The 13,948-nt window shown below is 31.8% G+C and overlaps 1 protein-coding gene across 1 annotated transcript in view; it reads right to left on the bottom strand.

The window, feature by feature from the left end:
- LOC108912932 (WD repeat domain phosphoinositide-interacting protein 4) overlaps positions 1 to 13,686 on the bottom strand; it is a 15,973-nt gene extending 2,287 nt beyond the window's left edge. The window contains exons 1-6 of the mRNA XM_018718361.1: positions 13,411 to 13,686; positions 13,281 to 13,355; positions 13,033 to 13,225; positions 8,046 to 8,226; positions 6,036 to 6,244; positions 5,881 to 5,982 (exon numbers count right to left, since the gene is read on the bottom strand). Of these exons, the coding sequence (XP_018573877.1) occupies positions 5,881 to 5,982; positions 6,036 to 6,244; positions 8,046 to 8,226; positions 13,033 to 13,225; positions 13,281 to 13,355; positions 13,411 to 13,459 (809 nt within the window). The 5' untranslated portion in view covers positions 13,460 to 13,686. The remainder of the gene's footprint in view (positions 1 to 5,880; positions 5,983 to 6,035; positions 6,245 to 8,045; positions 8,227 to 13,032; positions 13,226 to 13,280; positions 13,356 to 13,410) is intronic.
- Positions 13,687 to 13,948: the final 262 nt, after the last annotated feature.

Genomic DNA, 13,948 nt, shown 5'->3' with positions numbered 1-13,948 from the left:
GCGTCAGTACTTAAATCGATGTGTCGATCTGCCCGGGTTTCGAATCCCGCGGCCGGTAGACCGTAGATTAGCTATGCTTGTACGGAGGATTGGCACCCTCTGTGCAGGTATGGTAGGGTGGAAGAATGTTGGCTTGGGTCAATGTGAGAGATTGACACCGGTTGGCATTTGACCACCCCCCTAATTAATGAGGTTTTCCAGGTTTCCCTCATTCCTGCACTGAATGGTGGTTAGGGCCTACCAACATAAGTCGTTCCTGGGCGCAAATGCGGCCTGCGTAATAATAATATGCCGCCTCCTCTCCCGCACAAGTCTCCGACTTCTGGGCTAATTCTCGCAGTTAGAATGAGGAGTAGAGATATTATTATTATTATTATCCTAGTTAATAAATCTTGTGAAACTACCTACTTACGAATAGTTAGATGGATTTAAGAAAATTAAAAATTTTAATTTTGAACACCCTGCAGCTCAGAAACGGCGGCCTTAAGAGCCTATGTGTGTGTAACAAAATTTACTTAATTTTAGCCACAGAATGGGCCTCTGGTTTTTCTTACGCCATTAATGAACACTGTATAAGTGCCTGCAATGAAATCAGTTGAAGTTTCTTATAAAAGTTGTAAAGCATACAATTCTACATAGAAATGGCCTCGACTTTTTCTTGTACTATTAAAATTAACAGAGTTAGGGAGGCTGGAAGTTAAGGAAAGATTTCAGAAACTTTAAAAAATTATAACAAGCAGAAAAATGAATGAATTTTGTAATTTTTTTTCAATCTACTCTAAAAAATGTAACTTTTCTTTTCAGAGAAATAGATATAATTTTTAATTTTTAATAAGAAAGTTATAACAATTTCAAATTTTTAATCGTTAATTTTAATGATGTAACAAAACTAAAACATTTTTTTTTCTATACTATTCGATTGATTATTTAAAATAATAAAAAGTTGCCTTCGAATTTTTTTTATGTTTGTTTTTTAGACAGATACAAATTTATTTACCTTTTTATATTTTGAATTTTATTTAGCTCCTACGACACTGCCAGGACAAAGATAAAAAGTCACATTCGCTTTGTCGCACTCATGGTACCGAAGTTGTGGACAACTCGTATGCTTATGACAAAGGTAGATTATTTCGTTCGCTATTGTCAATTATTGCCGTTCGCTAGTGGGTCAGTAAATGTGTGTTTCTTTAAATTATTGTATGCTCAATATCCATTGTTACATTCAAAAACGTAAATACATATTAATAAGGACTAATATTTTTTCTTTTAGCCTAAAACAGATTTAAACGGATGCAAACTAACCCTCATGTTCACCCCCAAAAATAATATTTCTGTGACAACTCGGGTTCTAATCAATATTATCAGTCCTATAACAGGCAATCTCATTCGCCCAGAAATATTATTGTTGGATTTCAATCTAAACTGATTAGAGATAAAATATTGGTTTCATACAAAGATAAACGTCGAAGTGCTACATCCCTCGGATTAAGAATTGATGAAATTTCTAATAATTTATTTATCAATGAACATCTCACTTCTGTGAATAAGTTATTGTTCAAACATACAAGAGATGCAGCTAAAGAAAAACATTATAAATATGTGTGGATCAAGAATGGCAATGTATATATACGCAAAGAGGATAATTCCAGAGCTAAACTTATTCGTAGTGTTGACAGTTTGGCTGAACTGTAAATATATCTATTCTTCCTATAAGATTTTCATTCTTTTCCTATGGATTTGTTAATCTACTACCAGAATATTCGTGGTGTTCGAACTAAAACTCAAAACTTTAAGTTAAATGCAGTGAACCATGAAGCGGACATTTTTTTGATAACAGAAACCTGGCTGAATAGTGGTATTTTAAGCAGTGAAATTTTCGATAATAACTATCATGTTTTTCGACGTGATCGGGATTCTTCTAGCAGCTTAAAATGCGATGGAGGTGGTGTACTGATAGCCGTACGTGAAGATCTGTTTGCTGTAGCTCGTCCGGAATTTTTCAGCGACGCAGAAGGTATGTGGATTTCTATTCATTTAAGTGGTAATAAATTGCTTCATGTGTGTTGTATTTATTTGCCTCCTGGTGATGAAAGGCAAAATCTTATTTTACTACCAAATTACAATCCATTCTTCATAGAATATCCAGTAATTATATATTAATTTGTGGTGATTTCAATCTGCCTTTAATAAAGTGGGTACCAAATGATATCCATAAAACATATCTTTTTGCTACAAATGTTGATAGTAAATCTAGTGATCTTATAGATGCAATGTCATTAGCAGAGCTTATGCAATTTAATTCGCATGTTAATTCTCATTCTCATATTCTTGATTTAATTTTTTGCAATCATTTCAATGTAAAAAGAATAACTAATAGTGATTCTCCTCTGGTGCCCCCTGATCTTCATCATCCTCCACTAGAATTTTATTTTTCTTGTTCTGCTGTTGGTTTTTTACCCAATAAAATAACCTGTCATAATTTTAATTTTAGAAAAGCTAATTGTATCAATATATGTAACTCCCTAGTTGATATTAATTGGCATGGTATATTGAATAAAAGTTCACTAGATGAAGCCGTCAGTTGTTTTTATGAGCTAAATCGCATTTTTTCATTACATGTACCAAAGGCTAAAATTAAATTTCGTAATTATCCTAGTTACTTTTCTATGGCTACTATCACTACTATCAAAGAGAAAATAAAGTATCATAAAAAATGGAAAATGTATAAAAATGAAATAGATCATATTAAATTTATTTCCTTAAGACGTGCAGTAAACAGATGATACTAAATGATTATAGAAAGTATATAAGTTCTGTGGAGGAGGATGTTCGGTCAAATCCAAAGAAGCTGTGGCATTTTGTGTCTAACTTTAAACGTAACAATGGTATTCCCAATGTGATGCATTATAATGATTGTACCGCTATGGGACCCAGTTTTCAACCTATTTTCGAAGTGTTTATGAACCTTATCATCAGGTGCCTTTTAAATCTTTTCTAAATACTGGTAGCGTCAACATCAATTCAATTCATTTAACTGAACAGGATGTATTTAATAAACTTAACAAAATCAATGTCAACAAAGGCGCCGGTCCAGATGGTATACCTGCTTACTTTATTAAAAATTGTGCTACAGCCCTATATGTACCATTAACCATTTTATTTAATATGTCTCTCACATTAGGGGAATTTCCATCAATGTGGAAAAAAGCATATCTCATTCCAATCTATAAGAACACCGGAGATAGAAACTGTGTGAAGAATTATAGAGGTATTAGTAAACTATCAATATTCAGCAAAGTACTAGGATCCATAATTTACGATGCTCTGTTTGAATCTCTAAAAAATATTATAATTGTTGAACATGGATTTTTTTCTAAGCGTTCTATAGATACTAACCTCTTAAGCTATAGTGATTATATTCGCAATTCCATGGACAAGCGAATTCAGGTTGACACCGTGTATACCGATTTCAGTAAAGCTTTTGTCAAAATTGATCATAATATATTAATTGTTAAGTTAGCGGGAATCGGTGTGCACGGTGAACTTTTACGTTGGTTTACATCTTATATATATAACAGATCTCAAATGGTTGCAATAAATGGTCATTTTTCCAATACAGTCCACATTACATCTGGTATTCCTCAGGGTTCCCATCTTGGACCCCTCTTATTTCTTATTTATATCAACGACTTAGCCGAATGTATCAAATACTCTAAGTTTCTCCTCTATGCAGACGATCTGAAAGTTTTTCGCGCAGTTTCATCTCTAAATGATTGCCAGGGCAGGACATCAACCGGATTGAACAATATTGTAATAGGTTTAAATTATTTTTAAACATTAATAAGTGCCATTCAATTACATTCACTAAAAATATTAGTCCCTACATCTTTAATTACCAGATTAATAATGAGGAGCTTAGGCGTGTCTCAGAAATAAAAGATTTAGGCGTTATATTTGACAGTAGGTTGAGTTTTGGTCACCATATTGATTATGTTTGTCGAAAATGTAATGGAATGTTGGGTTTCATTTTTAGGACGTGCAGGGAATTTAGAGACGAAAAGTCTCTTAAATCTTTGTACTATGCCTATGTTTATAGCAGACTTAATTTTGCATGTGTGATTTGGAGTCCGAATTATAACATATACAAATTGAGACTGGAAAGAGTTCAGAACAGATTTGTGCGTTACCTTAACTCAGGGTCAACGGTATTTATAATGTTGATGACATATCAGCTACTAAACAACAATTTAATATCGTCCCTTTGGAACAAAAAAGGATTCACACTGATTTTATTATTTTATTTAAATTATTGAATAATTTATTAGACTGTCCCTATTTAATTTCTTTACTGAATTTTCATGTTCCTTCTAGAAATACGAGGACGACTAATTTATTTAGCACACCAACCCAACATACCAATCTCGGACTAAATAGTCCATTGTACAGAATGTCTGTTAATTATAATATGTACTTTGTCGACTCTAATATTGATATTTTTAATACTACTCTTAGCAGTTTCAAAAGATTTATTAGGAATATTCAGTTCCTTTAATTAACTTTTTACTTATTTTTGTACATTTTTTCACTGATGTATCCATTTCCTGTTAGTTTTTTTTTGTTTTGTTTACACTATGTTCACAATTGTATTAGTGGATGCAGTTTTGGGCAGCAAGCCTGTTTGCATTCCAAATGTGATAAATAAATAAATAATAAATAAATATTCTTGAATGAAACAAAATGGTAATTACTTCTTATAAAAAAAACATTTATGGGCTTATGTAATGCGTCAGTTGAATGAACAGTATGACGATATTCCGTGATAACTTGGGTTCTAATCAATATTTCGGAATGAAACAAAATGGAAATTACTTATAAAAAAAACATCTATGGGCTTATGTAATGCGTCAGTTGAATGAACAGTATGACGATATTCCACCAAATAGAGATACGCTCTGGGAACATATACAAAATATTTGGAACGCTATAGACGTGAATTATATACGACGCCTTGTTACATTTATGCCAAACAGATTACAAGCCGTTATTGATTCTTATGGTGGTTGGACATATTATTAGACTATTTTGTTTTTCCATGGTTTATAAAATGATGTCAAAATAAGTAAATAAGCTCATAACATTGTGGGCCCAGAAATGCTTCCTTTCTGATAGATGTAAAATTTAAAAAAATCCTATTTTTCTAAATATTTTGAAAAACGATTTAAGATATTACACTGAGCTTTAGTGTATAGTACAGTGGCAGTATAATATCTTAAATCGTTTTCGAGATATTTAGAAAAAAATAGATTTTAAATTTCTTTCGACATCTATCTCAGAAAGGAAACATTTCCGGACCCATAACGTCGTGAACTTATTTACTTATTTTCACTTCCAAAACACTTCCTTAAAATATTTCCCGAAACTGTATAAGTTATAATAAAACTGTACTTTGCAATATTTTTTTATTTTGTTGCCTTCATGACTTACCTACCTACTTTCTGCAGAATATGACACAAATTCTTATTTCAAAACCTATATACTCTTCTCTTTTTATAATGCATATACTTCAGGCCTGTAATTTTTTGTTATGTGTCGTTACACACGTGCCTACACAAAAAAAATATGACACGCCCCTAATTATTGATGCCCCCAAAATTCCTATTAATAGTCCACTGGCTCGCCCCTTTAAAAGTAGTATGCCTTTTAGGTTGGACACCTTTATCTTGCGTCGAGTGTACATTAAAAAGTTTAATAGTTTAAAGATTCTAATTTAACTTTTAAACATCATGAGTAAAATATATAATAAATCAGTAAATTCCTGTTAAATATACTTTTTTTACTTGTTCAATAATACCTCACCCCAAACTGCAACAACATACTTACGTCATCCTTTTGTTTAAATTTGTATTTTTTATAGCAAATATGTGCACAGTTCCTTTATCGCTAGAGCAACAGAGGTAATCAGAATCTCTGCTAAAGTTAATGCTAAAAAAAAATTGTGTTAACTATTTATTTAGCTTTTACAAAGCAAATTTTACCAGTATACAGTGGCTGGATCTGTACCACGTCTTAACTCGACGAGTAAATTTTTTGTAGCGGTATCCCAAACCCTAATCAACGTTCCTTTAATTGATGCTGTAGCTGCTCTGGTTCCCTGCTGATTTAATGCAAGGCAACCTATTTCAGCTTTATGGGCTGCAATCCAAACGGGCGCACTTGATATGCTTATTTCTGTACAACAGAGGTCCTAAAAATGGATAATTAGCATCTTTAATTAATTCACTAACTATGATATTTTACAGATTACTCTTAGAAACTATTATCCACAAGAGGATAATAGTTTCTAAGAGTCAAAATCTTTGAACAGCTAACCCAAAAATATGATTTAATCCAACTCAGCTCTAAAAATGCACCCCTTTCGTTACACAGCCCTTACAAGTTTTTTTTACTTTTTTTTAATTTCTTGAATGTGCATTAACTTATAAGGTTCAAATTTCTGTTGATTGCACTATCTAAGAACATTAGGCACAGTATAGTTCAATAAAACTGACATACAGGGTATTACTTTTTAAGTGTCAGTGACATTTTTATCTGGAAATTTTTTGTAGGTTCCTTTAAAAAATTTCCCTAAGAACATTTAATTTAGCAAATAGATTTTTTTCTATTTCTTACAGTTTACCAGTAAAATACAGGTAGTTTATTTTTCATAGAACCGAAAAGGCTTTTTTAACTGAAAATACAGTACCTAACTAAATTCAATAAATTACAAAGTTTTAATTTTCAAGAAAAATAAGTGTAGTAGACTACAATCAATAATAAAAAAATATATTAACACCTTTATAGGAGTTTTAAGAAAAAATCCCACATTTTTGGATAAGAAATCTGGGATTATGTGTTATTCATACATTTTGCATACATCCAATATACTTTTACAACGATATGACAAAAGAATGTAACTTTCTTATGCAACCAATTAATTTTGTTGCTTTCAGTCTTTACAATATTTTATTTTTATAATAGAATACAGGCGTTAAAAATTCTATACTATAAAATTCTCCCACTTGCTGTAAATTTAATGCAACTACATATTTTACCTGACAATTTTCTAATGTAATTGAAATAAATTACACAAAGCAAATATTCAATCCATAAATCTCAGCAAAATACTGTAACTAACCCCTGTTGATCTTTGCTGAATTTTCTCTACAGCAGTTCATAAATAGTGACCATTTCAATGCAGTGATAATTTGTAATACTGAAAAGTGGCAGTGCATATTTTAAGCTTGCTTTTTAATAATTGATAAAATATAAGGGTCCTGCAGAAAGTAAATTTTGATGGCATCAGTAATGGGCATTAGTGGTTAAAATATGAAGCGCATGTGTAAGTAAGGAGAGATGGTACGTAGCTATAACCTAATATAATAGAGGCACAGTACTGGTAAGCTATTGAAAAAGTATATGTTGTTCCAAAACTTTTTCATGCACAGAAGCAGATATTATTGACAATTGCCTAAAGTATCTGGACTGAACATGAGTGAATGCTGGATGATGCAGCAGTCCCTGGTTGCTCCAGAACTGATGGAAAGTGTTCGGCAAACGACTTTATGAAACAACACATTATACTTTCTGAATTTTTCTGCAGATCAGACAATTGCTTATGGATATCTGCCGATGTTAAATAACAAATCTTTTAATAGTACGTGCAATCGACAGAAAAGTGTAATAATGATACTGTCTAAAAACTAGTTTGCTAGTATTGTGCCTGTATCAGATAATAGCTACTTACCATATCTCCTTTCTTACACATGCACTTGGCATTCTAACCACTAGTGCAGCCATCCGAATTTACCTTCTGGAGGGGTAGGGTCATAATATCAAATAAAGGAAATTTATAACTCAATTGGATTTTGACAAACTGTGGGTGGAAGTGTTTTTTTTTTCTCTTCATCGATTTAATTATAAAATATCTACACTTCTATTTATTTCAAAAGGGTCTAGTAAAAACTTGTGCAAAAAGTATTACATCTAATGAAATGATAAAATCTTACCACTAACTGCAGACTCCCAAGTTTGTGCCCTGGAAAGATTAATATCTGCTTTTCGGCAGACACCAATGGACTAACTTCACATAATCCTTTGTAATTTTCCCTAGTTTCTAAAGTAAATAGTCTTTGGGTTGGAGTTGGAAATGAAAAAACATGTATTTGATTCAATAAGGCAACAACAATTCTGCAAGGGAAAGAATATGTAGAAAATATTAAAAAACCTACAAAAATAACAATCACCATTTGAAAATCCTGGTGCAAGAAGGGGATAAGTCTATAAATTTGAAAAATGAGGGTTATAATTATAATCTTTTCTTCTGGTACAAATATGAAATATGCAGCCTTAATAGAAACTGAACTATTAGATAAAATAATTTATCCCCAACTAAAGTGGTGCAGGGACGCGGTAAGTTACATGTCACTTCTCCCATTTTTGCTCCATATACAGTGTGAGCCATTTCAAATGTAAACAGGCTAGAAGAATGATATTTATTATCCGATTTATTTCAGGTTTTTTTCTAAAAGATGGAGCAGTAAAAACTATATTCTGGCGCAATAATTAAAATTTGTTTTCTGTGTTCAATGCCTACTTCGAATTTTTTTCAGTCAAATTTTACAAAAATTTAGCGATTTTTTTATTTCAAATCTAACTACGTCACTGGATTCAGCATCCCCTAAAACAGTATTATGCCAAATTTCGTAAATAAATATTTAATAATTATGGATTTATAACGATTTTAATGCAAGCTTCATTTTATTAAATACTGTTATACCTACCTAGGTAGTAATTTTCTAAAAAAAAATGTTGGCTATGGAAAATAATTTAAACAAATGAAAATTAATTTTAGGCTTTTAATTAATCACATTCTTCTGGTCATTCGCTTGTTTTAATATTAGTTTTTGTAAGTAATAAATATGTATCTAATAATTGTGTATATAGAAAATTGTAAACATAAAAAAACTACTTTTGGGTCTCTGAACAATTTACATATTGGTGCTTATCCCCTTATTGTACCAGGATCTACAATTACATCTTCAATGAGAAGGAAATAAATATAATGAGAATCAAATGTGTATATTGTATATTTTTACACAAAAAGTAAGAAAGGGAAGGTTCATACAAGAGAATATTTTTTTGATTATATAATTCATTAGAAATTCAGCCAATAGCAATTACAAATTTTACATAGTTACTATGTATTGATAAGCGATTATACTCTTGACGACGTGGTATAACCGTTTTGGTGTTTCGCCCCTCCAACAATGTGAACTATGTCATGGTAACGATAGTTTTAACATTTGTCAATAAACGTCAAAAAAAAAATGGAACGCTTTGGTTCAAGCTCTGAATTGGAAATCAATCAACAAATAGAGAATCTAACTCCCCAAAATACTTTAAAAACGCACAAATATGTCTGGAAGCAGTTTACAGAATTTTGTGAACAGCGAAATTATAAGCTTTCTGCTCAAACTTCTGAAGAACAATTGGCAAGTATCTTGAAGGATTGGGCATTCAACATGAAATGTGCAGACGGCACCGAATACAAAGAAGGGACTGTGAAAACAATTTGGAATATAAACGCTACTCGTCTCGAAAAAGTTTTATGAAGAGTATAACCGAGAAATAAATCCATTCAAGGGCGTCATTTTTGAAAATGCAAGAAAGGCGCGGGCAGCTAAAAGGAAGAAGTTACAAGCAATTCCTGAATAGAGAAAAACAAGCTCTATCGCCTTTAATGCGGACGAAATTAGCAAAATTATAGCAACTTTTGACAAATATTCGATTATACTAACCTCCTCACTCGACGTATATCTTTAAAACACCACTCCAGCTATGCTGTCGTGGTGTTTCGCAGAATACGTCTCGTGACTCGGAAGTATAATCGAATATTTTCTATGCTCTTGTGATATTATAACTGAGAATTTGCTGAATTATTTTAAAAACATTGGTATATGTTAGGGTACCTAGTGATGTAAAGGGGAGAACGTTCCCATCGTGCTGTGGAGAACGTTTCGTGAACGTTCGCGAACGATAAATCGTTCGTGCGCGCACGATAGATCGCTCTCCGCGAACGTTCCTCACAGAGCACACTCAGCGCGTTTCATCTGCGTGCATTGCATCATTCTGCCTCTGTGGATCCCCTTGTTTTATTTTGTTATTTGATTTAGTTAACACATTCGATTATTTGCAGATAAAATTATATTTTCAATTTATTGCAAATTGAGATTGCAATTTGATTTTTCTTATACATATAAAGTTTTTTTAAATAAAAAATATTTTATATTGAAGTTATGAGCTACTTACTATGTCAAAGCTATATTTATCTTACATTATGTTTCTACATACATGTATAGTCTTTCCGAAGTTAGTTGAACATGTAAAAAACGCTTGGCAATAAAATTTAATGTCTTTCATAAGCGTCCTTAAAAAAGTTTTCTGCTAAAGGTAAAAAATTATAATAAGTTGCTGGGCAGTTTGTCAACACTTGTCAAGAACTGAGATTTATTGCCCAGCGGCCCAATACAGCTGTGTTAGATTTCATTTGGCCGTGCTCACATTCTTCAACTGGGAGTATACATTTCTACCACCTGCACGTGTAGTTCGACCAGACCTGTATATGGGTATGGCTAAATAAATATGGGAACAAGTTTTTCAAATATTTCAGTGCCGAGTTGCTGCGTCAGCGACCGAACCTGGTACATACTGTCAACGTCTTGGTTTTGGTAAGTTTTAGCTATTTTTGACTTAATAAATATTTTTGTTGATGTTAGAAGTTATTACTATATTATTTGCAACACATAATATGAATACACTCTTATTTTCATATGAAGCATTATGAGTATTTTGAGCACTGTCAGCATTTTGAGAATTTTGAGCATTTTCAGAAAAAAACGTGAAAAGTAAGTTTCTAAATACTTCACTACACCCCAAATATAAATTCTAGGGTTTTTTCGTTTATGCACGTTTATTCTCGTTCATGCTCGTTCGTGCTCGGGGAACGTTCTGCAAAAATACGTGCTCGAGAATTTTACATCACTAAGGGTACCCATACAAAATAATAAATATTTAATTTGAATGTAACCTAGCTGACTAAATTTTATGATGGACTAACAACAAACTATGTGAATTAAGCTATTTCATTTGCTCCAGACATTTTTGATCAGCTGAGCTTCATTTTTCATATCATCCTTCACTTCAGTGTACTTCAACCACTACAGAGAAAAGCTACTGATTTAGATAAATGAATATTACGCTTATTTGCATAATTTGAAAGATGGATTGTGGCAAGGAATATAGTAATGAGATAGAGCATGTGCTAGATCTTAGTATTTCTGGTTTTTCAGACAGCAGTTTAAAATCTGAAAATATTTCCGTTTTACTTATTAGTAGCCAATGGAGTGAATTACAGATGCACCTGTATCATCAGAATTTCTGTTTACCACTGTGAAAACTGTGTATTATACATTTGATGAGAATCTGAATATTTTACAAGTTTTAAATAATCATCTCATAATCACATTGATTAGAAAAATAGTATCTAGTAACTAAAGCTCGTATCAGACAATGCAATTTTGTTGCAGGGATTTGGTTGTGGCGATAGAATCCATGAAATTTTTCTTATCAGACTATGCAATTCTGTAGCGGCAACTAAATTGTATGAAATAGAACACGCTCTATTCCGTGCAACAAAATTGCAAGAATTCTTATGGAGATTTGTTTATTACCAACCTAGCTGTTGTTGGCGTTGGCCATCGCTGTTGTTAGTAACACCGTTGAAGCCACTATTAAAGCTATACAACAATTTACTTTTAAATTTTCATACAGTGCAATGTTTTGCTTGAATGAAAAATAATTATTTACAAGATACCTACAAGAAATTTTGCATGTTAAACAATATACAGTTGGTAACACTACTACAAGTGCAAACTAAACAAATTGCAGCAATTCTGTCCCAATGTGTGACAATAAGCATGCAATTATCGTCGCAACAAAATCCTCGCAATTTTGTCGCTACGATTAAATTGTATTGTCTGATACAAACTAATGAAGCTGAATAATTTTGAGAGTATTTATTTTGCAGTATTCTATAAAGAAAATAAAACATACTTATATCATCTTCATAAATATTTTTTAAGTAAATGGTTTTTATACGTAAAACTTTACAATTGTCGAAATCGCAAAATATACAGGGCGTTTTGGTAAGGGACCATAAATGCAGGAGCTGATAGAATTTCAAAAACTGGCACAATTTTTTCCCATGGTCCAAGGGCCTATTTTTTGAGGTATGTCTACTACCATTTTTAAAAATGAATTGTTAGCCTATTTTTTTCCAAAAAACAAAATTATCAATTATTTGCAATCACTTTGTATTACAAAACTAGTAACCAAAAAAGATCCCACTAGCACTGTAAGTGTGCAGTATTAAAACTAAAAAAATCTGGATGAAAATAAACCAATTTAGACCAAGTTACTTGAGTACAAATTTACTTCCTTAAAAAGTTGTGTTATTAGTATCAAAATCGTATAAAAAATATTTTTCAATACTAAACTTTTTAAAGAAAAATTATACAAAGTTAACTTGATCTAAATCAGTTTATTTCCATCCAAGGAAGCTATCCATGAAGTATAACCTATTTGTATCCCGACACTCTGTATATTAAGAAATGGATGCTGGTTGATTTTAGGTGTCAATTGCGTCTTTCTCAAAAATCGTTTTTATCTATTTAAACTAAACAAATCACCATTTTTATAGAAAATTTTACCTCGAAATTTACATTATAAAATTAAATTTTACCTCAAATTTTACATTGTAAACACCCTTGATAATTTACCTGCATCAAAAAAACATAATTTAAAAAAATTTTCTTTAATGCCCTGTATCTCGAAATCAAATCATGGTCCATAAGAAAAAGTTTTCTTATTTTTGTTGTTTTAAATTAAGGTATAGGTTGGTATGCCGAAAAATAATAAAAAAATATCCAATCTTACTTGTCTCTCCTAAGTCGAACAGCGCGAATAGATGAAGCAAATACGACTTGTAAAATTTTCTTTTTAGCAGAAATGTCATAAATTGATAAAATATTATCAGCAAATCTTGGTGGGGCCCCTCCAGATACCACTGCTATAAGATTAGTTCGAAATAACATTTCACATTTCGACACACTTCCTACCACATCAATATCTAAAATAATAAAAATTTATAGTTATATTTGATTTAATTTTTTAAATTAACTAACCATAATGTAACTTCTCAACCAACGGTTCTATATTATAAATTCGGACACCACTTTCCATACAACATGTGAAACAGCCTATAAATTAAATTAATAAGTTTTACAAAAGCATAAATAAATATATATTTCTAACCTTGGTCTTGATTGAATCTAACACTTTTAACTTTTTTGTCACGAATCATTTTGTAAAAATAAATGCGCAAAATTGGCTACAAGTAAATGATGGTCTTTTAATCGAAAATACCTATATAATGATCTTCGCTTATAAAAACCGTTTTATATTGTTTTTAAGGCCTCTTTAATTATTTCTCCACTACTTTAACTTTCGGTCACTACACTAGGCTTTGTTTTTGCATAGAAAGTAGAATAATACAAGACAAACAAAAATAAAATCAAAATAAACATTAAACCATAGAACATCCAATTCAGGGGCATCCACACTTCAAGTGTCAATAGGTCTAAGCTTTAGTACGGTAACGCTTCGTAAGGTGTGATTATAATTTCGATTTTGTTAAACATAAATTAAAAAACTGTGCAATTCGGTACAGATTACTCAGTTCAAGGCACATTGACCGCGCCATTATTCCATGGCTAGAAATTGGCCTCAATGATTTGGGATCGAGGGGGATTATCCCTCTTTATCCTGCCTCATCTCGTGTAGGCCTGGACAG

This window comes from Anoplophora glabripennis, unplaced genomic scaffold (assembly GCF_000390285.2).
Source record: "Anoplophora glabripennis isolate ALB-LARVAE unplaced genomic scaffold, Agla_2.0 scaffold698, whole genome shotgun sequence".
Taxonomy (NCBI): domain Eukaryota; kingdom Metazoa; phylum Arthropoda; class Insecta; order Coleoptera; family Cerambycidae; genus Anoplophora; species Anoplophora glabripennis.
Note: the sequence above shows the minus strand (reverse complement) of the source record. Positions and strands in the feature narration are given on the sequence as shown.